The sequence below is a fragment of the Cydia fagiglandana genome, chromosome 3 (assembly GCF_963556715.1).
Source record: "Cydia fagiglandana chromosome 3, ilCydFagi1.1, whole genome shotgun sequence".
NCBI lineage: Eukaryota > Metazoa > Arthropoda > Insecta > Lepidoptera > Tortricidae > Cydia > Cydia fagiglandana.
The window spans coordinates 14,496,389-14,522,508 of NC_085934.1; the positions used below are offsets into that span (position 1 = coordinate 14,496,389).

The 26,120-nt window shown below is 37.0% G+C and overlaps 1 protein-coding gene across 1 annotated transcript in view; it reads right to left on the reverse strand.

Annotated features, from left to right (window-relative positions):
• Positions 1–26,120, reverse strand: part of LOC134680179 (uncharacterized) — a 38,308-nt gene that overhangs the window by 6,986 nt on the left and 5,202 nt on the right. The window contains exons 2-7 of the mRNA XM_063539256.1: positions 19,553–19,815; positions 10,995–11,149; positions 7,270–7,469; positions 6,084–6,609; positions 5,260–5,412; positions 1,747–1,943 (exon numbers count right to left, since the gene is read on the reverse strand). Of these exons, the coding sequence (XP_063395326.1) occupies positions 1,747–1,943; positions 5,260–5,412; positions 6,084–6,609; positions 7,270–7,469; positions 10,995–11,149; positions 19,553–19,649 (1,328 nt within the window). The 5' untranslated portion in view covers positions 19,650–19,815. The remainder of the gene's footprint in view (positions 1–1,746; positions 1,944–5,259; positions 5,413–6,083; positions 6,610–7,269; positions 7,470–10,994; positions 11,150–19,552; positions 19,816–26,120) is intronic.

Consider the following 26,120-nt stretch of genomic DNA (forward strand, 5'->3'; position numbering starts at 1 on the left):
TTTTCAACACAGATTAATATTGTCAATATCTGTGTCGGACGGTTTTGCTTTTTTTGATATTTTTGTTTTTTAAGGCGCTTGAGCCCTTCAAAAATGGCCAAAATGGCCTAATTGACTATGCCGCAATGAGAGGCGTGGCATTCAAAACTGATATCAATTAGCCAAAAAAGCAAAACGGTCCGACACAGATAATTTCATAATCATTTAGATTTCCAAATTTAGTTACGATTGGTTAAGTTTTGGAGGAGGAAACAGAGGAGTAGGAATCCTCGATTTTTGAGATTTTTACGCAGGATTTTTCGCCTTGTCCTTATCGCACTACTTTTAGGTGCCGCTTCCGTTAGCGAGACGGGTGTATTTACCTGAAATATTTAAAACTCAGCTCCAGTTTCGTCTTAATATTAGGATGCCGTCCATTTGGATGAATCCATTGTAACCGCATCCATTTGGAAGGCTCGTCAGTGGCCTGCTTAAGTCTACAACGATTTGGCAGCGGCAGTGCAGCGGCACTAAAGACGTTATAATTTCATGGGAATTATCAATATAATGCGTTTAGTATCGCAGTGAGTATTTGATAAGTAAATAATTTATTAAAACATATTAACGGATTGGCAAGTGAGGTGCATATTATGGGCTAAGACTAATTCACACAGATATTGCAATTCAGTATGATCTTGAATAAGTCAATGTTGAAACCATCAGTAACTAATTGAATCCAAGACCGGTTGTAAATGTTACCTAAATATAAATATCGCATGACCAATCCTGCATGACGTTTTTAGGTAGCATATATAGGTAAAGTAGATATGCTGACATTTAATACTTAAATAGGTAAGTAATATGTTACGGCCACTGGTTGTCTATAATTACATGATATAACTACGAATACACCTAAGTATGCTATACTTTAGTAAAATTGCTTGATTTTTGAAAGAACGCAGTTTGCAATTTTAAGTCGAAAAAGAATGCTAATAAATAGAACAGCAGAGAGAAGAAAGGTATAGATTTTAAAACCACGGAATGAATTAACTCCATTAAGTACTTTACAAGTCTCAATTTGTTAATTTGTCCTAATAATCCGTGCCGTGTCCATTCCCATAATTTACCCTCTCTGACAAATACCTATGTAAGTTATAATATATAATGACAGATTAAGATTTAAGAAAATGATTAATAACAATAATAATTAATTGAGGCTTGTTGCGCGTTAATGAATAACCGTAAACAAATATGAATTTCGGGGCATGCGATTGTTGTCTGCATGGCACACTAAAACATACTTATGTTAACAGACCGTTTTATATTACACGGACTGATCTGGCGCTTGTCTGCAATAGTTACCTGAAATCGGTGTAGACCTTGCCACGACTGGCGTAGTCGATGAGCATCCCGAACAGCGGCGAGGAGATCATGCCGCCGACGCTGCCGTACACCCGCTGCAGCCCGAAGTCGGCGGTGCTAGTCTACGATAGTTACCTAAAGTCGATTTAGCCCTTGCCGCGACTGGCGTAGTCGATGAGCATCCCGGACAGCGGCGAGGAGATCATGCCGCCGATGCTGCCGTACACCCGCTGCAGCCCGTAGTCGGCGGTGCTAGTCTACGATAGTTACCTAAAGTCGGTGTAGCCCTTGCCGCGACTGGCGTAGTCGATGAGCATCCCGGACAGCGGCGACGAGATCATGCCGCCGATGCTGCCGTACACCCGCTGCAGCCCGTAGTCGGCGGTGCTAGTCTACGATAGTTACCTAAAGTCGGTGTAGCCCTTGCCGCGACTGGCGTAGTCGATGAGCATCCCGGACAGCGGCGACGAGATCATGCCGCCGATGCTGCCGTACACCCGCTGCAGCCCGTAGTCGGCGCGCTGCTCGCGCACGATGGCGATCACTGCGCCTTCGAACATCGCAAACGCCGTGCCTCCTATGATCCCAATAGATACGCGAACCTGTGGATGTGATATATATATAATCAACATTTATTTTCTACAACAAAGCCTTAAAGGCTCTTACATCAGCCTTACCCCCCAAACCCATTGAGCACCAGATACGTCAACTGACGCACGTGGCTGCAGCCCAATGTCTACCTACCTTAGTGCGTGGCGTTTAAACTGCAAGTTTAATTATTAAGTAAGAAGTAAGGCGAATAAAATTACATAACACAAGAGCGATTAAAGGATGACTCACGCTAGATCGAGCCGTGCCCGGGACGTGCCGTCCGACATGTCATTTTCTATGACGGCTGATCGGTGATCACGTGTTGCTTTCCATAGAAAACGAAGCGCCGGTAGCTCCGGCCCGGCCCCGGCCTGGTCTTGAGTGAGTCATCCTTAACTGTCTGCTTATGATGATGATGGTATCTACATAGGTATCTCAGTTATATAAAGAAACAAAATTATAAATTGTTGTTTCGGGAAAACAGTTCTATTTATAAACATCGGATAAGTAGGTACCTAACTACAAAAAATTTAATTTATACCTATATCTATGTATAGTGAAAGCAGAAGAATATAAATGATCGTATTTAGATTCATAATTGTTAGATATTTGCCGTGGCTTATTTTTAAAACGTGTTTTACAATTAAAAGACCCATCAAGATTGTTTACCTTATTTCTAATGCTTAAAAATCGAACTATATGTGGCTAATAAATACCTACTAACCCCCTTATTCATAAACGTCTACTAAAGTTGGCAAGCCACTAATAATCGTTTGTCCCTTTCTATCATACCAATACGTCGGAAAGGGACAAACGATTATTATCGGCTTGTCAACTTTAGTATACGTTTATGAATAAGGGGGTTAATACCTATTAACATGTTATGTTCGCTTTAGATACTTCTTGTCGTGATCATAATTACTTACGCTACAATGCGGACATCTTAATCTGAGAAACATGATCATACTCAAGAAGTAATTAAAGTAGTTACCTAGTGACATAATAATGCGATGTGCAAGTTACTATTGTTAACTAGTACTTAAGTATGACAATGGAAGTTAGAACTTAGATTAGTAAACTTTGTGTTTACCATCTTGAGGCTACAAGTACCTAGTTAAATACCTAGTACTCCTGCAACGGGGACAAGGCCGGTTTTGGTCGGTATTCGCAGCTCCGCTCCATCGCGAAACGTGACTTATGTAATATCTTAATGCTCAAGCTTAGTTATTATGCACGTAAGCGCTTCAGACAACTACGATCTTATTCCGATATAGAGAAGACCGTTGCACTTGGACAATAGATATGAGATTTAATACTTTCTCTTCGGATGATTGTTATGTAAATCTTCACATTCGTTTGCCGTCACAACCGATGTGTTAGTTCAATAACATTTTAATGATGAGATAGGTAATATGGCTTCGAATCCAGTACAAGAGCATTTATTTGTATATTTATCACGAAGATTTGTTCCTGACTTTAAGGATGTTTTCTTGTATCTAAGTATGTATTTTCTTTTGTAGGTTTGTCGTCGTGCGTATGTAGGTACGCATGGAGTAAGCTTTGCCTAGTTTGGAGTTAACTAGATTAGTAAGATTATCCCCAAATATTATATAGGTAACGTGCTTTTAATGAATGTATACTATTCTTCATTTTACAGACGTACTGTAACTGCAACTTCCTAACTTTTAGGTATATCGAGCTGACTACGTTAGTTACCTTTATGTAAGTACATATACATACTTGCGTTCCGAATATACGCTGATAGTTAAAGACTTTCAGCGTGATTTGTGTTTTGGGTTACCTAATCTACATTTAAATAAAAAAACATTTATTTAAATAAATAAAAAAAACACGCACGAACAAAAATTCGCACAAAAGTAATAAACAAAACACTCGATAATAAACAAATAAATAGGAAAATGCAAACAAGAAATGATGTTGAGGAAACATATAAAGTAAAGGTAGCTGTATGACCATGTAGCAAGTGGGCCACAACGGGGCGCAGGGTCTTGGAACAAGATCGGTGGCAATGGGTCGGGCGCTCGCACCGTATCAAGTTCGCCATTACCCAGTTAGAGCCGATTAGCCGACAATCTTCCCATCAGCGGTTCCGTCGCTCAATATGCATGCTACCTAGCTCGCCACGTGCTCAAATTAATATACGCTGAGCTTGGAGGGAACACATTCCCACACTCTCCGTACAAAATGCAGGTGACACTTTAGTGAACTTCATGGTGGCATAATACCTACTCGTACCTACCTAAGTAATCTTATCACTGACCCCTTTGTAAGTACAAGTATCGGAGAAATAAATAAGCCTAGAGTGCCCACTCCATAGATATAAACATATAGGTATAGATATAAGATTTAGCGAGCTTTACAAAAACTTGTTTGTAATAAAATTTGAGCTTAATACTTATAAATTAACCGAGTTTCAAACTTATAGGTAAATAGTGCGTTTTTCCATACCTCCCATAAATAATAAATAAATAATAAATAATAAAGCCATTTATTCCATATTTCACATAAAAAAGGATAATTACAATTATAATGTGTTGTTGTTATAGTTGTTAGTTTCTTTTTCCATATAGTTAATGTTAGTGTGGTTAGTTTGTAAGTTTGTTTGAAATATGGACCCCTTATTGGGTAAAGGCCTCCTCCATCTTATGCCATGTTTCCCTGTCTTTGCCTTTATTCATCCAGTCGCTTCCTGCTATGTCTTTTATGTCATCAGCCCACCGTCTTTTTGGTTTTCCAATTTTTCTTTTCCCTGTTGGCCCCTTCCATTGTGTGGTTGTTTTGGTCCATCTTTTATCTGTGTAACGTGAGATGTGGCCTGCCCATTTCCACTTTAGTGTGAGTGCATGTTTAAGCGCGTCAGTAATCTTTGTTCTATTTCTTATGTCTTGGCTTTTTACCTTTTCTATTTTTCTAATATGTAGCATACTTCGTTCCATTGCCCGCTGAGTGCATTTAATTTTTTGCTTTACGGTATCTGTGTACACCCAAGTCTGGCACCCGTACAGTAGACAAGGCAGAAGGCAGGTATCAAATACCGTTTTTTTCATGTGCAGGTTGTAATTCCCTTTCAGAATTTCTTTTAGGGACCAGAATCTATTCCAAGTAACGTTTATTCTTCGTGTGACTTACCTATACCTCCCATAGAAGTTATAATTTATTAAGGAAACTGATGTATATAAAGTTAGCACTCTAAGCTTACAAACTTATTTCTCTATGATACAAGGTCCCATATAAAGGTCTACGTCACTAAACCATGAATAAAACATAGTACACTATTAAGTAATAACCATATCGATCATAACTTACAGCGAGGTACGCCCAGAAGGTGAACGCGGGGTCGATATCCTTCTGCTGCTGCGTGTTCTCGCACAGGCTGGAGCGCGGCGCAGCGGCCGCGCACGCCGCCGCGCAGCGCTGGAAACGCAACGCGCCCGCGCGGACCCATACCCCGCTCGAGCCCTGTGCCAACATAACAGTAAGTAGGTACACTTAACAACAACTTCACAAAACTGTTTCTAGTAATGTTAAACTCTTGATTTTAAAAAAATCTTAGTTCAAGCACAGCTTGCGCCTGATATTAGAGTAGTAAAAATGCTCTACGAAAAAAGTACTAAACAGTGTAAAATTATGTATATTGAAGGTATGAAACACAATCTGCTGTAGAATGTATTAAGAATACGTAACATACTCGTAAGTACTATGCAGTGAAATGAGGTTGACGACCTTTAGCAATAACGATACATAAAACAAACTGATCCTGTCTGTCTGTCTGTCTGTGGTATCCTTAGCTCTCCAGCGTTCTCAACAACTTTTTTACGTGAAAGCGAGTTTTCTTGCGATGGTCTTAGCTAATATATATGTTTCATAGAAATCGGTTAAGCAGTTTGAAGAGTATCAAATCTTTTCCAAAATAATGTAAGGCATTTTTAGGATAAAGTGGATTTTGACGGCATTGTAGCATAGAGGTTTTAAATATTTAATTGCATAGTTATATTATTCAAATTATTTTGGAACAATGCTAAGTAACAAACAAATACAAAAAGTAGAGTTAAATTAAGAATATCCTCTTCTATTCAAAGTGGTTTAACAATGAAATGGAAAAAAACATAAAACAAAGCCATACAAATTACCTTACTCAAACTGTCAATACACGTCGTACTCTCAATACCACTGACATCTTTTACGAATTCTGATTGACTCTCCCAAGCTGTAATCGCGTTAACAGTGTATTTCCTCGCGTCTTGTTCAGCCTGCTCGCCGTCGTGTGATATCCTGATTCGAAAATGACTCTCGTCGTTTACTTCCTTCTGTTCTGACGCAAAACTATCCCAGGCGAAATAGCATGAGGCATTCAGCGAGTCATGGGTACATTCCATTTTATAGAGCTGTGGCGCTGGGAAGAATATCTGGTCAGGTGGAACCAAAGTCGCAGTTGTATTAAATAAGGGATCATTGGTTAATATTCTTGCTGTGCTCTTGTCCTTTTTAGGCGCCATTGGCTTGAGGAACGAGGACACCGTGTGCCGGTAGATGAGCTGCTGCGAGCTGACGGGCGACTGCAGCTGTATGACGTACGAGTGCATGTGTATCATCTCGTCAGTTTGGTTTTTTATCATTTCAGATGGGAGATCACATACAAAACCGCACGAAAGGGTCCTATAAAACAGAGAGGGTTTATTTACATTGTTATTTAAACTGATCCCCGTTAATAATAGGATACAATACAAGTATCTCTGTGAGATAGGTTGAAGCCCCAGCCTTCAAGAAACTTCAATCATGTCTACATAATTGTACTAGTAATACACGTCATTATTGTGACCTACTTGAGAGAGGTAGGTATTATACTTGATTGCTCTATAAATCGAAAATAGATGTCAATATATATTACAGACACAGATATTGGTACAGACCTCTGGTGCCTAAGGCTGGTTTTTAACCAATACGTCTTCAGACTCGGGATACGATATCTATTTTCGATCTATAATTTAATACAGTGAAACCAAAATAAGTTTCTCCATATTCATTGCTCAAGATGTAACTCTACTACAGTTGTATTAAGCGTCATTACAGCTTGCATCGGCTTAATGATCCTCGTCAGCATCCTTGGTTTTGGTACAATACCTCAAGAACCTGTTTTAGATTTAAGCTAAGTTATTAATTTCTTTTGGTAATACCACCGTATATGTATATCTTTTTTGTAAATAAATGATTAAAAAAATAGATATAAATATGAACTAAAGAAATAGTGGCCCATGTCTATGCCCTTATAATTAAATTAGCCTCTGCCCCTAGTGCCCTAACTTCGTCAGCACTCACGTGAGGTTAACGTCGTAGGCGTACGGGTGCAGCGGGCGGCAGGGGTGGTCGTGCACGTGCCGCAGCCGCAGCGCGTCGCTGTCGCAGCTCGCCAGCAGCTCCACGGCGGGCGGGAACGTCACCGTGATGCGCCCCACCGGCACCGCCAGCAACAGCAGCGCCGACGCGCCGCCCAGCGCCGACGATAACGCCAACAACAGCTAAATGAAATGAAAAATATATTACTGAGACTCTAAACTAAAGAGTACTTATATAGTGGCTATTAGTGCTTAAACATTATTTCAGGGTGCCGGGTCAGAACAGATTCAGATTCTGATTAGATTTTTCTGTACCCAAAACTTTTAGAACACTGTGGAAATGTCCGATAAATTTTACACATTTTATTTTTAACTTACCTAACCTATAGGAATAGAAAATATATTTTTCACCACACCAGCTCGGAAAGGCTTACTTTGCGCTTTAAAAACTGATAGCAAAGTTGCATTTTATTCATATGTGAGGCAAAGTAATCAAATGCAAATTCTGAGTTGTTATCTTATGTTTCCTGGGTGAATTGACTTTTAAATGATGATTTGGGATGATAAATATTTAATAACATTCATTTGGATTTGATTTGGTTTGATTGTGTTTGATATTTTACATTTAATATTTGCTTCGGGTTGGTGTGGTGAAAATTTTTGTGTTTCACTCGGGGGCAAATTTTGTTTAACCCTCGTGCCTTGAAACCCTCGCAACGCTCAAGATTCCATTTCTCGAACCACTCGCTACGCTCGTGGTTCAATTATGGAATCTTTCGCATGCTCGGGTATCAATATTAGCACGAGCGGTTAAACAACAACTTTGCCCCCTTGTAAAACAAATAACTATTTTTTATTTTTCTGTGTGTTATGCCTTGTTTCTATAACTATTCCCACCCTACGTAAAATGAAACTAAGTAGTGAAATTTTTCCATATCCCCAACGAGCACAGATTTTATTCTTAGGGCACTAAGGTCCAAAAAGTCGTATTACCTACTGACTTGTATAACACAAAAAGGTAAATGCGTGATACATAATTAGCAGACTCGACAACAACATAAAGATGCACATTGTTCATAAATAAATACCTACTCCTGTCTTCATAGAAGCCTAGCGGCGCCATGACATGTTCACAGGCGGAAAACTGCTTTGATAAGATCATTAGTCGTCATCATGACAGCGTAATGTATATTTAAGTTGTTGACTATAGTTGGTAGGGTCTTGACTTTTTTATTTATCTACTTATGTATCTAAATATCACAACAACGACTTGCAAAATAGTGTGTTAAATTGATGTTACGGCATCTAAGTAGATGCTTTGTACTTTGTCTCCCTAGCTTATCCGCTATCTGTGAGTCCCATTAGTTAAATATATTTTTGCACGCTATTATATATACCTATGTTTAAAAATCATCACCAAGAAAGAGCATGATGCGTATATTCTTATGTTTATACTAATTTTGATAAGCGTTAATAATAGTTATTTGTTTTACAAGGGGGCAAAGTTGTTGTTTAACCGCTCGTGCTAATATTGACACCCGAGCAAGCGAAAGATTCCAAAATTGGATTGGAAAAAGATTCGAAAAATGGAATCCTGAGCGTTGCGAGGGTTTCAAAGCACGAGGGCTAAACAAAATTTGCCCCCGAGTGAAACACAACAATTTTCACCACACCAACCCGAAACAAATATTAAATGAAAAATATCAAACAAAATCAAATCCAAATGAATGTTATTAAATATGTATCATCCAAAATCATCATTTAAAAGTCAATTCTACCAGCAAACATAAGAAAACAACTCAAAATTTGCATTTGATTACTTTGCCTCACATGTGATTAAAATGCAACTTTGCTATCCGTTTTTGAAGTGCAAAGTAAGCCTTTCCGAGCTGGTGTGGTGAAAACGTATTTGTCCTGTTTATTTGTCAAATGAAACGGTTTTGTACTATATTCGTGACTAAGTAAATAAAAGTATACCGTATTATGTTCGGTTTGTATTTGTATGGTAGCGTGCTTCTTCCGGGCGACAAGTCAATATGCTATTCATAAACCGCTCCGTTCTTCTCCGATGTAACATGAGTCAGATATTTGCAAGATTTGCACGTGAATTAAAGTTCAAATGTATACTGGTCTGCCTGTGGGAAAACGGTTGGCGAGTGTTTTGAATGGCCAATGACGCACGCGACTCCGGCGCGCACAATGGCCGAATCCACAATGCAAGGTAAAGGTTATTGTATCCCAAAGCGATCCCTATGTACCATAACGACCCCATAAATTACCTACGTTTTCAATATCATTCATTCAATGCTACCACACATCTATATTTGACCTCCACAAAAAGCCGGTTATATATCCGTTTCACCATACCGATATTTACTTTAAAGCCTTCCAATCAGTTGGCTACTTAGTAAACTACAACAGTTTTAGCATTTCTATTAAACGCGCCTCATATCAATCTTACTTAATGATACGGCACTCAAGTAATTTCCATTTAATAGCGTAAACGTTCCTAATTATAGTTTTCCCGTTTACTTTAGTGGTTCCTATTCTTATGTAACAACTGTTTTACCATTGATGCAATTTTGTAATTACTAACAAAGTAATGCTTTTCTATTCTATTAGTGCATATTTCATTTGAATTAGTGCATTTGGATCTAAGCCAGAACTCTTGATGTACGTAACGTACATCGTACCAACGTCACTTTTTACCAAGTTACTCTGCAAGTTATAAAATTCAAGATTTCTTAGATATTAGGTACGTAATGATTACTATGCTTCAGATAACTCATACTGGTAACTGGTCACGGTGACATTCAGTCAGTGTCCAAACGTCTTCAATCATTGAAAATACATACTTATCTCTCAATGAGCTTAACTCAAAAAGTAACTATAGTAACTACATAAATTAGCATTGGCCCTTTTAGCAACTAATTATTTTGGCCGTCGAATATATTATACACATAGTTATATACGTATATAATATATTCACATTGTTCACAATGGTTACGCGGTTTTCTAATTAGTTTGAGTGTTAAGTACCTATTTTCAATTTAACCAAAACCATATTGTATTGAAAATGGGGCTAATTATGTGTCTAGGTAATCTTCTCTCTTACTAGGTAGTAGTTGGTGATCTGCTGCTGAGCGATATGTCGGTTTCGGTAATTACTTTAAAATAAGACGCGTATAATGACACGCTTTAAATTATATCGCGATCCCAAAGTTCGAACAATTTAAATAGCGATCGTGGTCAATGGTTATAGTCTGTATCTTTAGGTATTTATATAAAAGTTGAGGGTAGATGAAAACATATGATCAAATTATGGAGGTTAATGTAAGGTTGTTCAGTAACAGATCCAAACAACCACCTGTATTTGACACTGAGGTTGCCTATCTTGTCCGCCAGCATGCCGGCGAGCGGCGGCAGCACGATGGCCACGACGGGCGTCACGGCCGACATGATGGCGGTCTCCTCTACGTTGATGCCCAGCTCCCCGTCAGTCATGGGTACATCACGAACAGAGCTACAAGTATACGGACTGACCCTGAAGTTGCCTATCTTGTCCGCCAGCATGCCGGCGAGCGGCGGCAGCACGATGGCCACGACGGGCGTCACGGCCGACATGATGGCGGTCTCCTCCACGTTGATGCCCAGCTCCCCGTCAGATATGGGAACAGCACGAACAGAGATACAAGTATAAGGACTGACCCTGAAGTTGCCTATCTTGTCCGCCAGCATGCCGGCGAGCGGGGGCAGCACGATGGCCACGACGGGCGTCACGGCGGACATGATGGCGGTCTCCTCCACGTTGATGCCCAGCTCGCGCATGTGGATTGTCAGGTACGGGTACAGCACGAACAGTGCTATAAGAAAAAGAGAGTTCATTCTCTTACTTTAATTTTGTACCTAATAACTAATAAGTTAAAACCTCGAGGAAAACTCCAAAAGGTTCGTGTCTTTGTTGTTTTGTTCGCCTAAAAATTACACAGAATTAAAAAGTAAGTTTACTCCCACTGGTCATCAGGTACAAAATGCAGAGGTAAATAAGTAGATACATATTATACTTTTCATTCTTCGAATTGATAACAAATATGAAAAGAGCCATTAAGGTGGATATCTAGGGATGGGATGCCGATTATCAGCCAAAAGATGGCGTCACTGTGCACGAATTGTGGATTTTCACTATTTCTCCCAAAATACAAAGTTTCATAAGATGTGTTGATATGTGCGAAAACTATAAAAAATACTACATCTAAATCGAGACATGTTCAACTCAACATTGTCTCATTTCGTTATTACCGGAATCCAACTGCAAAATATTGCAATTTCTTGCATTCACGCACACTTACGTACTTAAAGTCACCTTAAAGTCAGTGTCAAATGTCAGCACATTCGTAATGTTACAGTAAAGTAACCTAGAGGGCGCAGCGGATGAAATGTTTATTGTTGAAAAAAGATTGGAAATTAAATAATAAATTCTTGTTTGAGCAACGATTAAGAATTACAACGCATTCAGAAGCAACTAATGTTTTCGACCATCAAATGTCATGTGCTCGTGGCACCCGTAGCCTCTATTTTGAAAAAAATCAGATTGTAGCTAAGATACATGGTTCAAACCCCGACAATGCCAGTTTTTTTTTATTTTATAATTTTAGCATTCTCTTTTGAATTATTTTAAGCGTATGTTATTCTTCGAAACTAAACTTACGTGAGTAAAATATTTTCAGTATTTTAATTATTTTTTAATAATATTATGGGAAGATTTATAAAAGTATTTTTATTTTCCGATTTCAAAGGATATAAATAATGATTAAAATAATTAAAAAAAAGTCATGCATGAGGCTAATTAGGATCGCAGAATAGGTATATAAGAAGTCAACTATCGACGAAGTATAGCTGGTCAAGCAGATCTTGTCAGTAGAAAAAGGCGGCAAATTTGAAAAATGTAGGCGCGAAGGGATATCGTTCATAGAACATTTGAATTTCGCGCCTTTTTAGGGTTCCGTACCCAAAGGGTAAAACGGGACCCTATTACTAAGACTTCGCTGTCCGTCCGTCCGTCCGTCCGTCCGTCCGTCCGTCTGTCACCAGGCTGTATCTCACGAACCGTGATAGCTAGACAGTTGAAATTTTCACAGATGATGTATTTCTGTTGCCGCTATAACAACAAATACTAAAAACAGAATAAAATAAAGATTTAAATGGGGCTCCCATACAACAAACGTGATTTTTGACCAAAGTTAAGCAACGTCGGGAGTGGTCAGTAGGTACTTGGATGGGTGACCGTTTTTTTTTTGCTTTTTTTTTTGTTTTTTTTGCATTATGGTACGGAACCCTTCGTGCGCGAGTCCGACTCGCACTTGCCCGGTTTTTTTACTGACAAGATTTGCTTGACCAGGTATAAAATAAGTTTCCAAAATTTTATTGAAATGATATACCTACATGAAATAATCAAATACAACACATTTACTTAAAATAACTTTTAAAATAAGGCATATAAAATTTCCAAAAAGATGAAACAAAATAAATAAATAAATACAAAAAGAAATGAGTCTTCGAGTTCGTGGTTTGAACCCTGTCATGCTGTTCAACTTGTTAGACTTATACTCAGTAGCTAAAAGCCACTAGACCATTTGACCATAGTAGACCCGGGCGAAAAATGCCTTCTTATTTAAGTAACCCATTACTGTCAAAAATATCAAGTTTGAATTGATTTGAAATATAATTTTTCATTGTCGAGTTATTGACATCCAAACGTTGCGAGCATGTTGTACTTTAAACCACTTGGCAACGTCGCACGGGGAATTCTTCTGAAAATGTATGTCCTTTTATATTTTGATATTTATGGATATATGAGGATTCTTCTACTTATGTTGCAAATTGATTAAATTATCGAGAGAAAAATGCTAATGCAAAGAAAACAAGAAATATCCGTTTCATTTCTCATGCTATTGATTCGGTTAAATTGTGTTCTAATGTATGGGGAAGACAAACTAATTATAGCCAGCCTTTTATGAATGTAGTATGATACCATAGGGTATGGTGCTTTACGCACACTAGCGTCCCTTCCCCTCCCCCTGACGCAACCCCCCCTTTTTGCATGAAATATGTCCCGGTACACAGTTTTTTACATTTTTTGAGGAAAGAATATATTTTAGGAAAAAAGTGTCAATGAAAGAAATAATCCTTAATAAATTCTTAATAAAAAAGGTCATATTCATTTTTTTTATATCATGCACCTAATTCATGTATTAGCTTGTCAAAATTCGAAATAACATAGTTTTTACTTAGGGTTCGAAACTCATTTATTATACACGGTGTAACATGAGGAAACCGAATAATTTTAACAGCGTATTCCTGATCACATTTAGAGACAAAAATGTCCTATAAACTTTTTTGAAATTCGCCTAGTTTCAGAGTTAATACCAATAAAAAAAAAACAAGTTTCTATTGTTACATCCAATCCGCATTGGGCTAGCGTGGGGACTATAGCCCAAGCCCTCTCGCGCATGAGAGGAGGCCTGTGCTCAGCAGTGGGACGTATATAGGCTGAAATGATGATGATTGTTACATAGTTCAAAACGCCTTTTTGATGGCGATGTTGTTACTATGGGATTTAGTCTAAATATCCTTATTGATATGTCAAAAAGTGACAATTAAGTAACACGTTGCAAAAACTATGTTTACCGAAAAAAAAGTAAAAATCCATGTTAACTGACAAGTTTACCAATAACATTTACTTTTTATGTACATACATATATACTCAAAAAATTAAAAAATTGCGGCCAAGTGCGAGTCGGACTCGCGTTCCAAGGATTCCGTATATTACACAATTTTTAACAATGTATTTTTTATTTTATTTATTTATTTATTTAGATATTTAATTCAGGGAACAAGGCCCATATTACAAATACCTTACAGACTAACATACATATGTATTTTATAAACTTAAAACTAAACATTATTTATGCGAAACGTGAGTGAAATCTTTAAAAAATCCGTAGGAGTCGGATCAAAAACTGTAATTAAGTCCGACTCACGCTTGACTGTACATTTCTAATAGGTTTTCCTGTCATCATAGACCTATTTTATGTATTTTTTCAAAATTTTAAACCTAGTAGTTTCGAAGATAAAGGGGGAGGGGGGAATAGTCATTTTTTGCCTATTTTCTTGAATAACTTCTAAAGTGTTTATTCGAAAATTATAAAAAATATATATTTGAGATCCTTACAATAAGCTCTTTCATTTGATATGTAACATGATATAGTTTGAAATTTTTTATTTTTTAATTTTTTCATTTACCCCCAAAAAGTGGCCCCCATGTTTAAAATTCATTTGTTTACAAACTTACATATGTGTACCAGATTACAACTTGATTGGTCCAGTAGTTCCGGAGAAAATCGGCTGTGACAGACGGACAGACAGACAGACGCACGAGTGATCCTATAAGGGTTCCGTTTTTTCCTTTTGAAGTACGGAACCCTAAAAACAATAAAAAAAATTGTTTTCGGCGAAATTGACCTAAACTCATACAAACATTTTTTCCTTCTTTTAATTTGACCTCAGAAATAAAATCTTTCGCATTTCTTGAGGACACCTTGTATAATAAGTGTTATAAAATGAATATATAACCTTTTTTACTAAGAATTTAATAAGGAACTATTTCTTTCATTGACACTTTTATCCTAAAATGTATACATGAGGTCAAAAAAAGGAAAAGATGTAATATGTTTAGGTCAATTTCGCCAAAAAAAAAATTTTTTTTGGTTTTTTTTTTAATTTTATGAATGAATTTGTATATAAAAATTGTCACTTAAAATGGTTTTTTTTTTCGTAAAACTTAGTTTTTGTAAAGTGTTACTTGTCACTTTTTGACATATCAATAAGGATATTTAGACTAAATCCCATAGTAGCAACATCGCCATCAAAAAGGCGTTTTGAACTATGTAACAATAGAAACTTGTTTTTTTTTTATTGGTATTAACTCTGAAACTAGGCGAATTTCAAAAAAGTTTATAGGACATTTTTGTCTCTAAATGTGATCAGGAATACGCTGCTAAAATTATTCAGTTTCCTCATGTTACACCGTGTATAATAAATGAGTTTCGAACCCTAAGTAAAAACTATGTTATTTCGAATTTTGACAAGCTAATACATGAATTAGGTGCATGATATAAAAAAAATGAATATGACCTTTTTTATTAAGAATTTATTAAGGATTATTTCTTTCATTGACACTTTTTTTCCTAAAATGTATACTTTCCTCAAAAAATGTAAAAAACTGTGAACCGGGACATATTTCATGCAAAAAGGGTGGGTTGCGTCAGGGGGAGGGGAAGGGACGCTAGTGTGCGTAAAGCACCATACCCTAAGGTATCATACTACATTCATAAAAGGCTGGCTATAATTAGTTTTTCAAAAAGCACAATTTGACCGAATATATGAAAGAGGGTCATTGTTGTTGTAAAAGGTGTGCAGGAAATGATACGTTTCTGCACTAGAGCAGTTTAGGTTCCAATTACAAGTACGATTTTATTATTCTTTTTACAATAAGCAATTGAAATTTGGGTATAAATGGATTTGTTATACAATTTCCATTCTGATATTTGACTCCCCATTCCATAAATTACTTTTGGCCAAATTGTTAATTGAAAATACCTACTCTCAAAAATACCTACTCTCAAAAATACCTACTATAAAAATGTATTTAAAAAAACACATGCATTTTACTTTCCTCGTATGCGAAATGAAAAGTAGAGTGTTTTAACTCGGGTGAAAGGCAGCATTTTTGAAAAAAAACCAGGCAAGTGCGAGTCGGACTCGCGCACGAAGGGTTCCGTACTATAATGCAAAAAAAAACAAAAAAAAAAGCAAAAAAAAAACGGTCACCCATCCAAGTACTGACCACTCCCGACGTTGCTTAACTTTGGTCAAAAATCACGTTTGTTGTATGGGAGCCCCAATTAAATCTTTATTTTATTCTGTTTTTAGTATTTGTTGTTATAGCGGCAACAGAAATACATCATCTGTGAAAATTTCAACTGTCTAGCTATCACGGTTCGTGAGATACAGCCTGGTGACAGACAGACGGACGGACAGCGAAGTCTTAGTAATAGGGTCCCGTTTTACCCTTTGGGTACGGAACCCTAAAAGTATCATCTACTAATGTTATTGTTATGCACAAGCAGAAGATATTATAGAATCTTGTTTATTTACAAGAAGATGACATTTTTCTCCACATACCTATAGTAACAGCACCAGTCATGGGACATTTAAGAAGAAATTTGGAGTATTTATGATATTTCCCTTATACATGTAACTGGTCTACCGCTTAGCGTGTTAAAAGATGAAAGTCCTATCCGTCTTTCATGTTTTAGGCGTGTTGTATCAAAGATATTGCAATGAGTTTCCACATACTTAACAAATTAAAACTATGTTTTTTTCTTCTCCAGTCATGGACACCAAAGCTCCAGTAATGGGCCCCCAGTAATGGACGTGGATCCAGTAATGGGCCCCCTATAATGGACATTGCTCTATCAGTATAAAATATTGAAATGGGGTATAAGTTATGGCAAAAAAATCAATTTTTGGTATAAGCTTTTATCGATGAATGTATTTTTCTTTCCACAGCCAATTATTATTGTATTAGATCCATCGAGACAATTCTAATATACCTAACACAATTAGTTAGGGTTTATTTCGATAAAATTCCCATGGCCACCTCCTGTCTCCATCATAAGATCAGGTCGATGTTATCATATATAATATTGCATTATCATCAGATTTGCATACTTAATTACGTACTTACAAAAAAATTCAATTGTATCGGAAATCGAAAAGTGGCTCAAATTCAGTTACCAAAATTTGACCCACACAAACTAACAGGGCAAGTTAAATAAAAGTTTGGAAAAACGATATTAATTTATGCGAAGTCCGAGAATACCTCCTGGTTGACGTATTTCGTAACTACATTTTACTTCTGTATTGTTTAAACATGAAATTATGCCATGGCAAGCATTATAATGTCAATTGTCCCATTATAGGAGGCATGCAGTTTTACAGCTCCTATAATGGGATTGGGCCAAATACCACTATTTTTTTTACATCTGTGGAGTCACAACATAGTGTGTTGTATACATTATCTCATGGTAAATGCAATTAACAAAACACATTCTAGTTTTCATCGAGTATTAATTAATTAAAATTTAATAAATTAACTCACCTCTCTTAGCGAAGTTGTTAAGAATTCGTAGTGGTATTTTTTTTCAGTGACACGACAACTTTTGGGTTGACGCCAATTTCTTAAAAAATAACCAAATTTAATGAAACTTTAAATTGAAACAGCTCTAAGACTCATATTTATGATAATATACAGACAGTGTTTATAAACTATTTTTAGATACTTATTTTAGAGGATTTGTGGTTTTTTGTCCCATAACTGGTTCCACGTCCATTATAGGGTCCACTACTATATATATTTTTGAGAAAAATATAGCTAGGTATTTTAGTTTAAAAATCATTGTTACAATAAATATAGGCTTTTCCAGAGAACATTTACCGAAACGAAAGCAGAATTCACAAGGGTTTTCGGTGGACGACCGTAACGCGAATGATTGTTTGGACTGACCTTTCTATAAATATATTAATGTATTTTATTGTGTAATAATCATAATAATTATTAAGTTATATTAAATCTGGGAATGAAATTATATCAGAAAGGAGATTCTTAAATGAGTAGGTATACTCGTAACATGCTTTGTGCATTAAATATACCTCCCTCTATTGAGTGAAAATAAAACAAAATACACAGGTAATCTGTGTTGCGGTTTTAAAGTGCCATCTGTTACACCTTTGACAAATTAAAAATGATTACTTGTCAAATGAAGTCGCCATGTTAGAATTACACCGATACTATAAGCATCACTCACACAAACAAGCAATGAGGCAAAATTTTACCAATATTCAAAGGCTTTTTTCTTAATAATTTTAATCAAAATCTAGTATTTTTTTACGTTCTGCGAAGACAGAAATATATATACTACCCAAACATTACATATACAAGTGAAGAAACCCTATATAATAGGAGCTAGGGTGCCAAGAAAGTTGTATGAAAATCGAGCAAGGAGAACCACCTTTAATTAAAAATCTTTCGAATAAGAGTCAGTTATGCAGGAATTTTTGGAGATGTATTTATAGATAAATGTAGAGACAAACATTGGCCACTAACGATGTCTAAACTCGAAGATATTAATAAAAAAGCTTCCGGATTCGAGACTCATAGAGGTCAAGTTAATGTTAATGTTTAATGAATCATACATGTTTACCTACTAGCTATTCTGTTCAGTGGAAGTAAAAGATTAAAAATATTTAACAAAACTTGTATTACGAAGCTGTAAATAATAGCTGTCGATGATGTGTTTTTATTGGTAAAAGTTATCTTGCGGGTTCTGCAACAGTGCATACTTGAAACACCTGTTATTGAAATACAGAGTGTCCTAAAAAGCATTCAACAAGGAACAATTTTATTGAGAGATATGGTATCAATTGGTAATGTCAATATACATATAATGTAGTATATTGTGTCATATCGGATATTTGAACGATTAGTTAATGAACTGATCGCTTATTGCATAAGCTTAACTGCGGGAGTTCAGCAGAGTACCTACCTACAGTTACAGAGATGATGATAAACGTTCACAAAGTTATAAAATGGATTTTCTTTTCCAATACGCCTACGCTCCTGTAGACGAAAGTCAAATACCACGGAATTGAGACATGTGTTAGACAATTAAATGTTCTAATGTTATAGCTTATAGGTAGGTACATAAATTATAACCAAAAAGTATTATGCAATGGACACAAAATAAGTTAATGTCTTGATAAGACTGTGTTCTTTTAACCGAAGGACTTCTTCTCACTTTAGTTTCATAAATGAGAGCCCAAATTGTACATTTATTCCTTGAACACGACTTGACTTATACGATGCTAGTACAATAAATAATAAAGTCAGCAGTAGAGAATTTCATTAAACCTAAATTTTCACAGTTTCCTTCGATGCTAATAAATAAAATCTATAAGACCAACATGAACAAGGTTAGGGTACTAAAAAGCCAAACACAGGTTTTCCCCTTTATGTAGGTAGATACGAAGATACGAACACAATAACATAACATACCTATATTAAAATGTCCTATATTTGACTTCCTGTACGTATAGTTAATATGTAATACTTAGCTACGGTTGTAACGGCTGTTTAAAATACTCACTTGAAGCGTGAACGAAAAATAATATCTTGAGAGGTATCAATTTCTTTTGTTTGAGATCGTCGGTGATCCGTTTGAAAAACGAGCGTATAAACTTCATGTTGAAATATTGAACGATTATATTTTGAACGGAAATGTGTCGTAGATCTTATTTCCACAGGAGGCGCGCCTCCTCCGTGGGGTAGTTCTTCGTCAACCGACGTCCCTCATGTAAGCTCGATCTGTTGTGGTCGTACATTAAAGCAGATTTCACGCAGTTTGAGAACCTGAAACAATGAAAAGTTTATTATTTTCTTCACTATTATAATTAAACAATAGAGCGCAATTAACTTATACCGAACCCAATATGCTCTGTTTTATATGTATTATTTGCAAACTGCATATCTTAATTTAATTCAGAACGTAAATGTTTAATTAATAACAGATAGGTATTTTACAATGCAATAAGAATAAAATTTATAAATTTATACACACGTCACACATGAGGAGCAATATAAATATACGTACAAATAGATAGAGCTGTTAGGTAACAATAACAAGCAGTTTAATTTTACTTTTTCATATTTAACTCTATAGTCAGACCTAACCTGTCCCTGCTTGCACCATTACACTAACTAACCACACCATTCAAACACACGCCTGCACTAACCACGGACGCAAATAATTTTCCTTAGCTCTACTAAGGGCTCCTTGCGCCATCCAAGGTTAGCCCACACAGGGTTAATCGGTTAAACCCAGAGTTACCAGTACAAGTTAACGGTTAACTCCGAGTCAGTAGCTAACCTGTGGCAAACGGTTTTGGCGTCAGCCTGATGCTGAAAATGGCCGCCCACATGGGTGAGACTTCAGCGCTGTTTTCAGCCAGAACCAGACTCCCTACGCACCTCCACAATTACCTATACACCGTGTTTTTATTGAATTCCGTTAACTTCGGAGTATGGTTAAGTACGTTTAAGAGAACTAAATGGCATAGTTAATTTTGGAAACAAAAAAAATTTTTTTGTTTTTTTTTTTTGAATTTTTTTTTGTTTAAAAAGTAATTAAATGTAGCATATAGCGTTGTTGTAACACGGGCATTACATTTAACTCAACCAAACAATTGAAATCTGTGACATATGAATGTCATTTCATACATCAGTCGACCGAGATTGTATTTAAGTTTAGTAGCAAATGTATGAACTCATTCTAAACACTAATCAATATGTAAATCGGCCCTAAGGCAAGTGTAGACGCTTGTAGAGGCATTATAGGAAAAAAATAAATTATTGATTATCTCCGAAATGGACTTGACTGACTGTCTGGTGTCTTTGTGAAAGTTACTTGATTTAAGCTCAGGAATGCACCCTTGAAATTAACGGAAATCAAAAAAAACACGGTGTATATGTACCTATATGTAAACCGCGTTTTAACATTAACTTACAATAAATTAAAACGAAAGAGAGGAAAAGATGTGGTCCTAAGGTACCTATGGCCTGTCCGATTTCTAAGGTCAAGTTGGCCATACAATTAGGTACTATGGCGTACTTGATCTTAGCAAAACGGACAGACTTATACATTAATAAACGTCCTAGACCTAAAATGCTAAATATTGCCCAATAAGTAGATATAACAAATGAAATGAAATATACAAAAGCCTTTCTTACGACATAATTTGCTAGTTGGGAAGATAACACACTACTATCGCCTCTTTTGACAATGATTAAAGTTTAAAGATGACATTTTACTGAGCAAGTACTGAGACAGTGACGAGTGACGAGCACTCGGATGTCTACGTGAGTATCCTGGCTACAAATATTTAGTTATCAATCGTTGCTCGATGGAGTCAAATTGCTGATTTGCTGTAAAAAGTACAATAGGTTACAATTCTTACGTGACATGCGATGTTTATAAATTAGACACCCTTCGCTTTATCCAAATTAATATGTATTTACATCTTTCCTATAGACATATACCCAAAAGTTAAGGGCTATAATTTTTCTTATTTAATCCTTATCCACATGAAAAGGTACTTCTTTTATTTGGATATAAGTATGCTAAAATCATTACCTACATGGCTACGAGTACAAGCTGTTAACTACGAGCCCCGATGCATATGTTTTCGTCTAGTGAGACCATTTTTTGAGGTTCTCGCGTTTGTTCAATAATAATGTTTTTGTTTAAAAATTACTAATATTTAATGCTTATACTAATGTTATTTAATTTTATATGGTAATACTCTGCAATAACTAAATCCAAATACAAGAAATGCCGTTTGTACTGAAAGAAAAAAAATAATATATTTTTTATTTTTTTATTGACGGGTAGAGGGCTATTACTAGGGAAAGCAATAGGGCTCTGCCAATGTACTGACAATTTTGTTTCATGCCCATGCATGCAGCAGTGCTGTAGGAGAGGACAATATGATTTAGACAACGTTTTTGAAAAGTCCTTTTTTTCAGCAATAAAAGTCTCATGCAATTTTATTATACGATCAAAATACTAAAATACTACATTAAGCATTGCTATTATGGTTCCCATTACTAGGTCATTTTATGTTCATGTGTAAAATTTATTAAAATAAACAAAATTGTTGCGTGAAACTAGACGAAATAATTTGCATCGAGGCTCGTATTGTCCACAGGAGAGAACACTGTACACCAAGGAGTACCTTTTCATGTGGATAAAGGTTAAATAAGTAACATTTATAGCCCTTAACTTGTATGTCTACAGGAAAGACGTGAACACGGTTTGTGTGACCCATTTGTTTTTAATCAGCTCTAAATAATGGGTATTAGCACTATTAGCTTCGAAAATCAGTAGAATTGATTTATACAGAAATTTATTGGTTTATTAGAAAACAGAAAACACAATTCCCCCAATGAGGGCGCCGCTGGACGGACGATGCAGTCTTAATAACTAAAAAAATACTTAATTTCATTTAAAACAATATAAAATCCCTTAAATATAAAAAAAATCCCTTGAGAGTTATAACGATTGTTACCACGTTACTCCCTTCGTGAAAATGTACCCTTTACTTGCAAGTGTGATAAATATTGCTTTTATGTTTATGGCCCTGTAATTGCGATAATGAAGGCAAATTTTGTCACAAAATGGACATCCGACGTGTTTTGATTAACCTTCGTCAAATCTGATGGTATAATCAAGGTGCACCAGTGCGTGAATGACGCTGTTTTTGATATGACTGCGTCTCATTTTATGATTTCACGGTTAGGTATATCATAGGTTGTATACGATGTACAAAGATAATTAAGTTTTGAACAAATCTATTTCTGGAGAGCGCTGGTGGCCTAGCAGTAAGAGCGTGCGACTTGCAATCCGGAGGTCGCAGGTTCAAACCCCGGCTCGTACCAATGAGTTTTTCGGAACTTATGTACGAAATATCATTTGATATTTACCAGTCGCTTTTCGGTGAAGGAAAACATCGTGAGGAAACCTGCATACATCTGCGAAGAAATTCTAAGGTGTATGTGAAGTCCCCAATCCGCATTGGGCTAGCGTGGGGACTATAGCCCAAGCCCTCTCTCGCTCGAGAGGAGGCCTGTGCCCAGCAGTGGGACGTATATGTATAGGCTGAGATGATGATGATGATGATGATGATTTCTGGACACCATCCGCCAAATTCGCGCCAATTTATTTATTTAATCGTAGGTATGGCAATTATATATACATTGAGGGCATTTAGACTGTAGCCTTGAGGTTGCCAAGCCAAGCAACCAACCAAGGCCGGTGTCACGGTGTTCAGGTCCTTTGCAGGCGCAGGGTAGAGTGGAGTGTGCAGCGTTGGAAGATATGTTCAGTGGTCTGCTCTTCCTCTCCCTCCGCATTCGCAAAGCAGGGAAGCGTTCGCGCCAATATATGCATGACATGACTAACATTAGCTATCTGACAGTTTACAGCTATCAAACGGTATGAAGGGTCATCCCATGAAAGTTCACATTTTTCCCACGCCGTGTGTTATCAACGTTTGTGTTCCCCCACCACGTACTTCGCTCATAGCCATTACCAAATTCACCGCTGAACTACGGTCGCAGCGCTACGACGTAGCCGATATCACGTAGGCGTTATGTAGCGAAAATGCTTTGCAGAGGCAAAACGACAACGTGTCGTGATTAGCGCATAAGACGAAACAGGAGCTGAGTTTTAAATATTTTAGGTAAATATACCCGTCTCGCTAACTGAAGCGGCACCTAAAAGTAGTGCGATAAGAACAAGGCGAAAAATCCTGCGTAAAAATCTCAAAAATCGAGGTTTCGTACTCCTCTGTTTCCTCCTCCAAAACTTAACCAATCGTAACCAAATTTGGAAATCTAAATGATTATGAAATTATCTGTGTCGGATCGTTTTGCTTTTTTGGCTAATTGATATCAGTTTTGAATGCCACGCCTCTCATTGCGGCATAGTCAATTAGGCCATTTTGGCCATTATTGAAGGGCTCTAGCGCCTTAAAAAACAAAAATATCAAAAAAAGCAAAACGGTCCGACACAGATATTGACAATATTAATCTGTGTTGAAAAAATCATTGCTATAGCTTCAAAAACCACGGAGGAAAACGAGGAGTACGTTTGTATGGAGAAATTACCACTCCTGTTGGCTCATAATGATCAAGAACGTATTCTTAGTGATATTTGCGAAAATGAGTTCGTGACTTATACTCATTAATTAACGCATTCACTGCCAGGGGGCGTGGCCTAGGAACAAACTTGTATGACGGTGAACGCACATGTGCGTTGTGGGCAGTGAATGTGTTAAGTACATAAAACTAGCTACTACGAATTTTTTTTTCAAAGTCGGCGACATTGTGTAATACATACATACTTACATAGATACAAGTAGGGATCGTGTTTTTTTTGTTGTTTCAAAAATGTATATCCTCCAAATACACGAGTAAGTCACTGTGTGAGGTCTGAATAAAAAAAATACTTTTTATTCGAAACCCATGTATCTTACAGGTTGATAGTGTATTGTTAGGTAGGTATAGAGTGTAGATAATCGAAATCATTTGTACCTAACAATCAGTGCCGGATTTACCACTAGGCTGAGTAGGCTGAAGCCTAGGGCGGCAGATTTTAGGGGGCGGCAAATTTGGGTAAAAAAAATATTTTATTTGTTGTTCAGATAGGGTTGACCAGAATTTTACCGCTCCCCTATTTATTTGTAAAATTAGAATAACAGGCTTTATTTGTCGATTTTGCCGCCCTCTGTCCTGTCCAGACCCTTTATATTGAGACAGATAAACGGCCGGTTGGACAACATAGTGATCCTATATGGATTCCGTTTTGAAGCTTGGAACCCTAAAAATGTACCATGTTCTATCAAATTGCGCTATTTCTACCGAAAGAATTTCGCGCTCGCTACGCTCGCGTTGTTATTTAGAAACATTATTGATGGGCCACAAATAAAGCTGGGCAAAGGTCTCCCCCCTCTTCTCCCACCCGTCTCAAAAAGGAGTCTAAGTTATCCTGCCATCGCCAACGAGGTCTACCGGTTCCCCGGTTTGACTCGTGGGGCACTCACTCTGTGGTTAACTTTGCCCACAAGTTGTTCGGCATGCGGCAGACATAACCAGTCCAGTCCCACTTTAGCTTGGCCGCTTTTCGAGCTACATCTATTATCTGAGTTTTGGAGCGCAGCGTGGTGTTCCGGATGCGATCCCTTAGTTTCACACCTAATATGCTGCGCTCCATAACTCTCTGGCAAACCCCGAGTTTGGACTTCTGAGCTTCCGTCAAAAACCAAGCCTGAGCACCATAAGTGAGGACTGACAGTAACACTTAAATATATACCATTTTCTATCAAATTACGCTATTTCTACCGAAAAAATTTCGCGCTCGCTACGCTCGCGTTTTTATTTAGGAACATTTTTTGTGGCCCATCAATATAAGCCATTTGTACGAGTATAGCATAGCCCCTCGAGCATACTCGATGCCAGACCCGACCAAACTCCTTAGCTATATCCAGCCTGACTGCCAATACCTCACCTTGATTCTCATTGGCCAAAACCCAGCGGTACCCACCGGTCGCCGATCAGACAAATATAACGACAAAAACGGCTCATATAAATCTGTATCTAGAATAGTGACACCACCTTAAATGCATTTTAATATGACTATGGTGCGATTGGTGCGTTGTACTATTAAATTATAAGTGTTATAAATATCTATGATAAAGTTAAAGTAACATCGATAACAGACATGTCGATATTTCATTTTGGCTACAAATATAATGACCACCAAAAAATACTTTGGTACCCTAAATAAAAAAATCATGCTTACCAAAAAAAATTACTGAACACCGAAAAAATAAGGCCAAAAATTACAAATGTACCACCATTTTAATTACGACTGCACTTCAAATTGTATTCGAATACCAAATATATTGAATGATTACCAAAAATCATTAATGATCACCAAATCTTGAAGACCAAATAAATGCGATATTTTCACCTAAATAAACCACTATGATACCAAAAAATTTATACATATTACCAAATAAAGTAAAATGATGCCAAAATTACTAGCCCTCCCGCTCAACCCCCGTACCCCGCACCGCATAACTTAGGTAGGCATACTG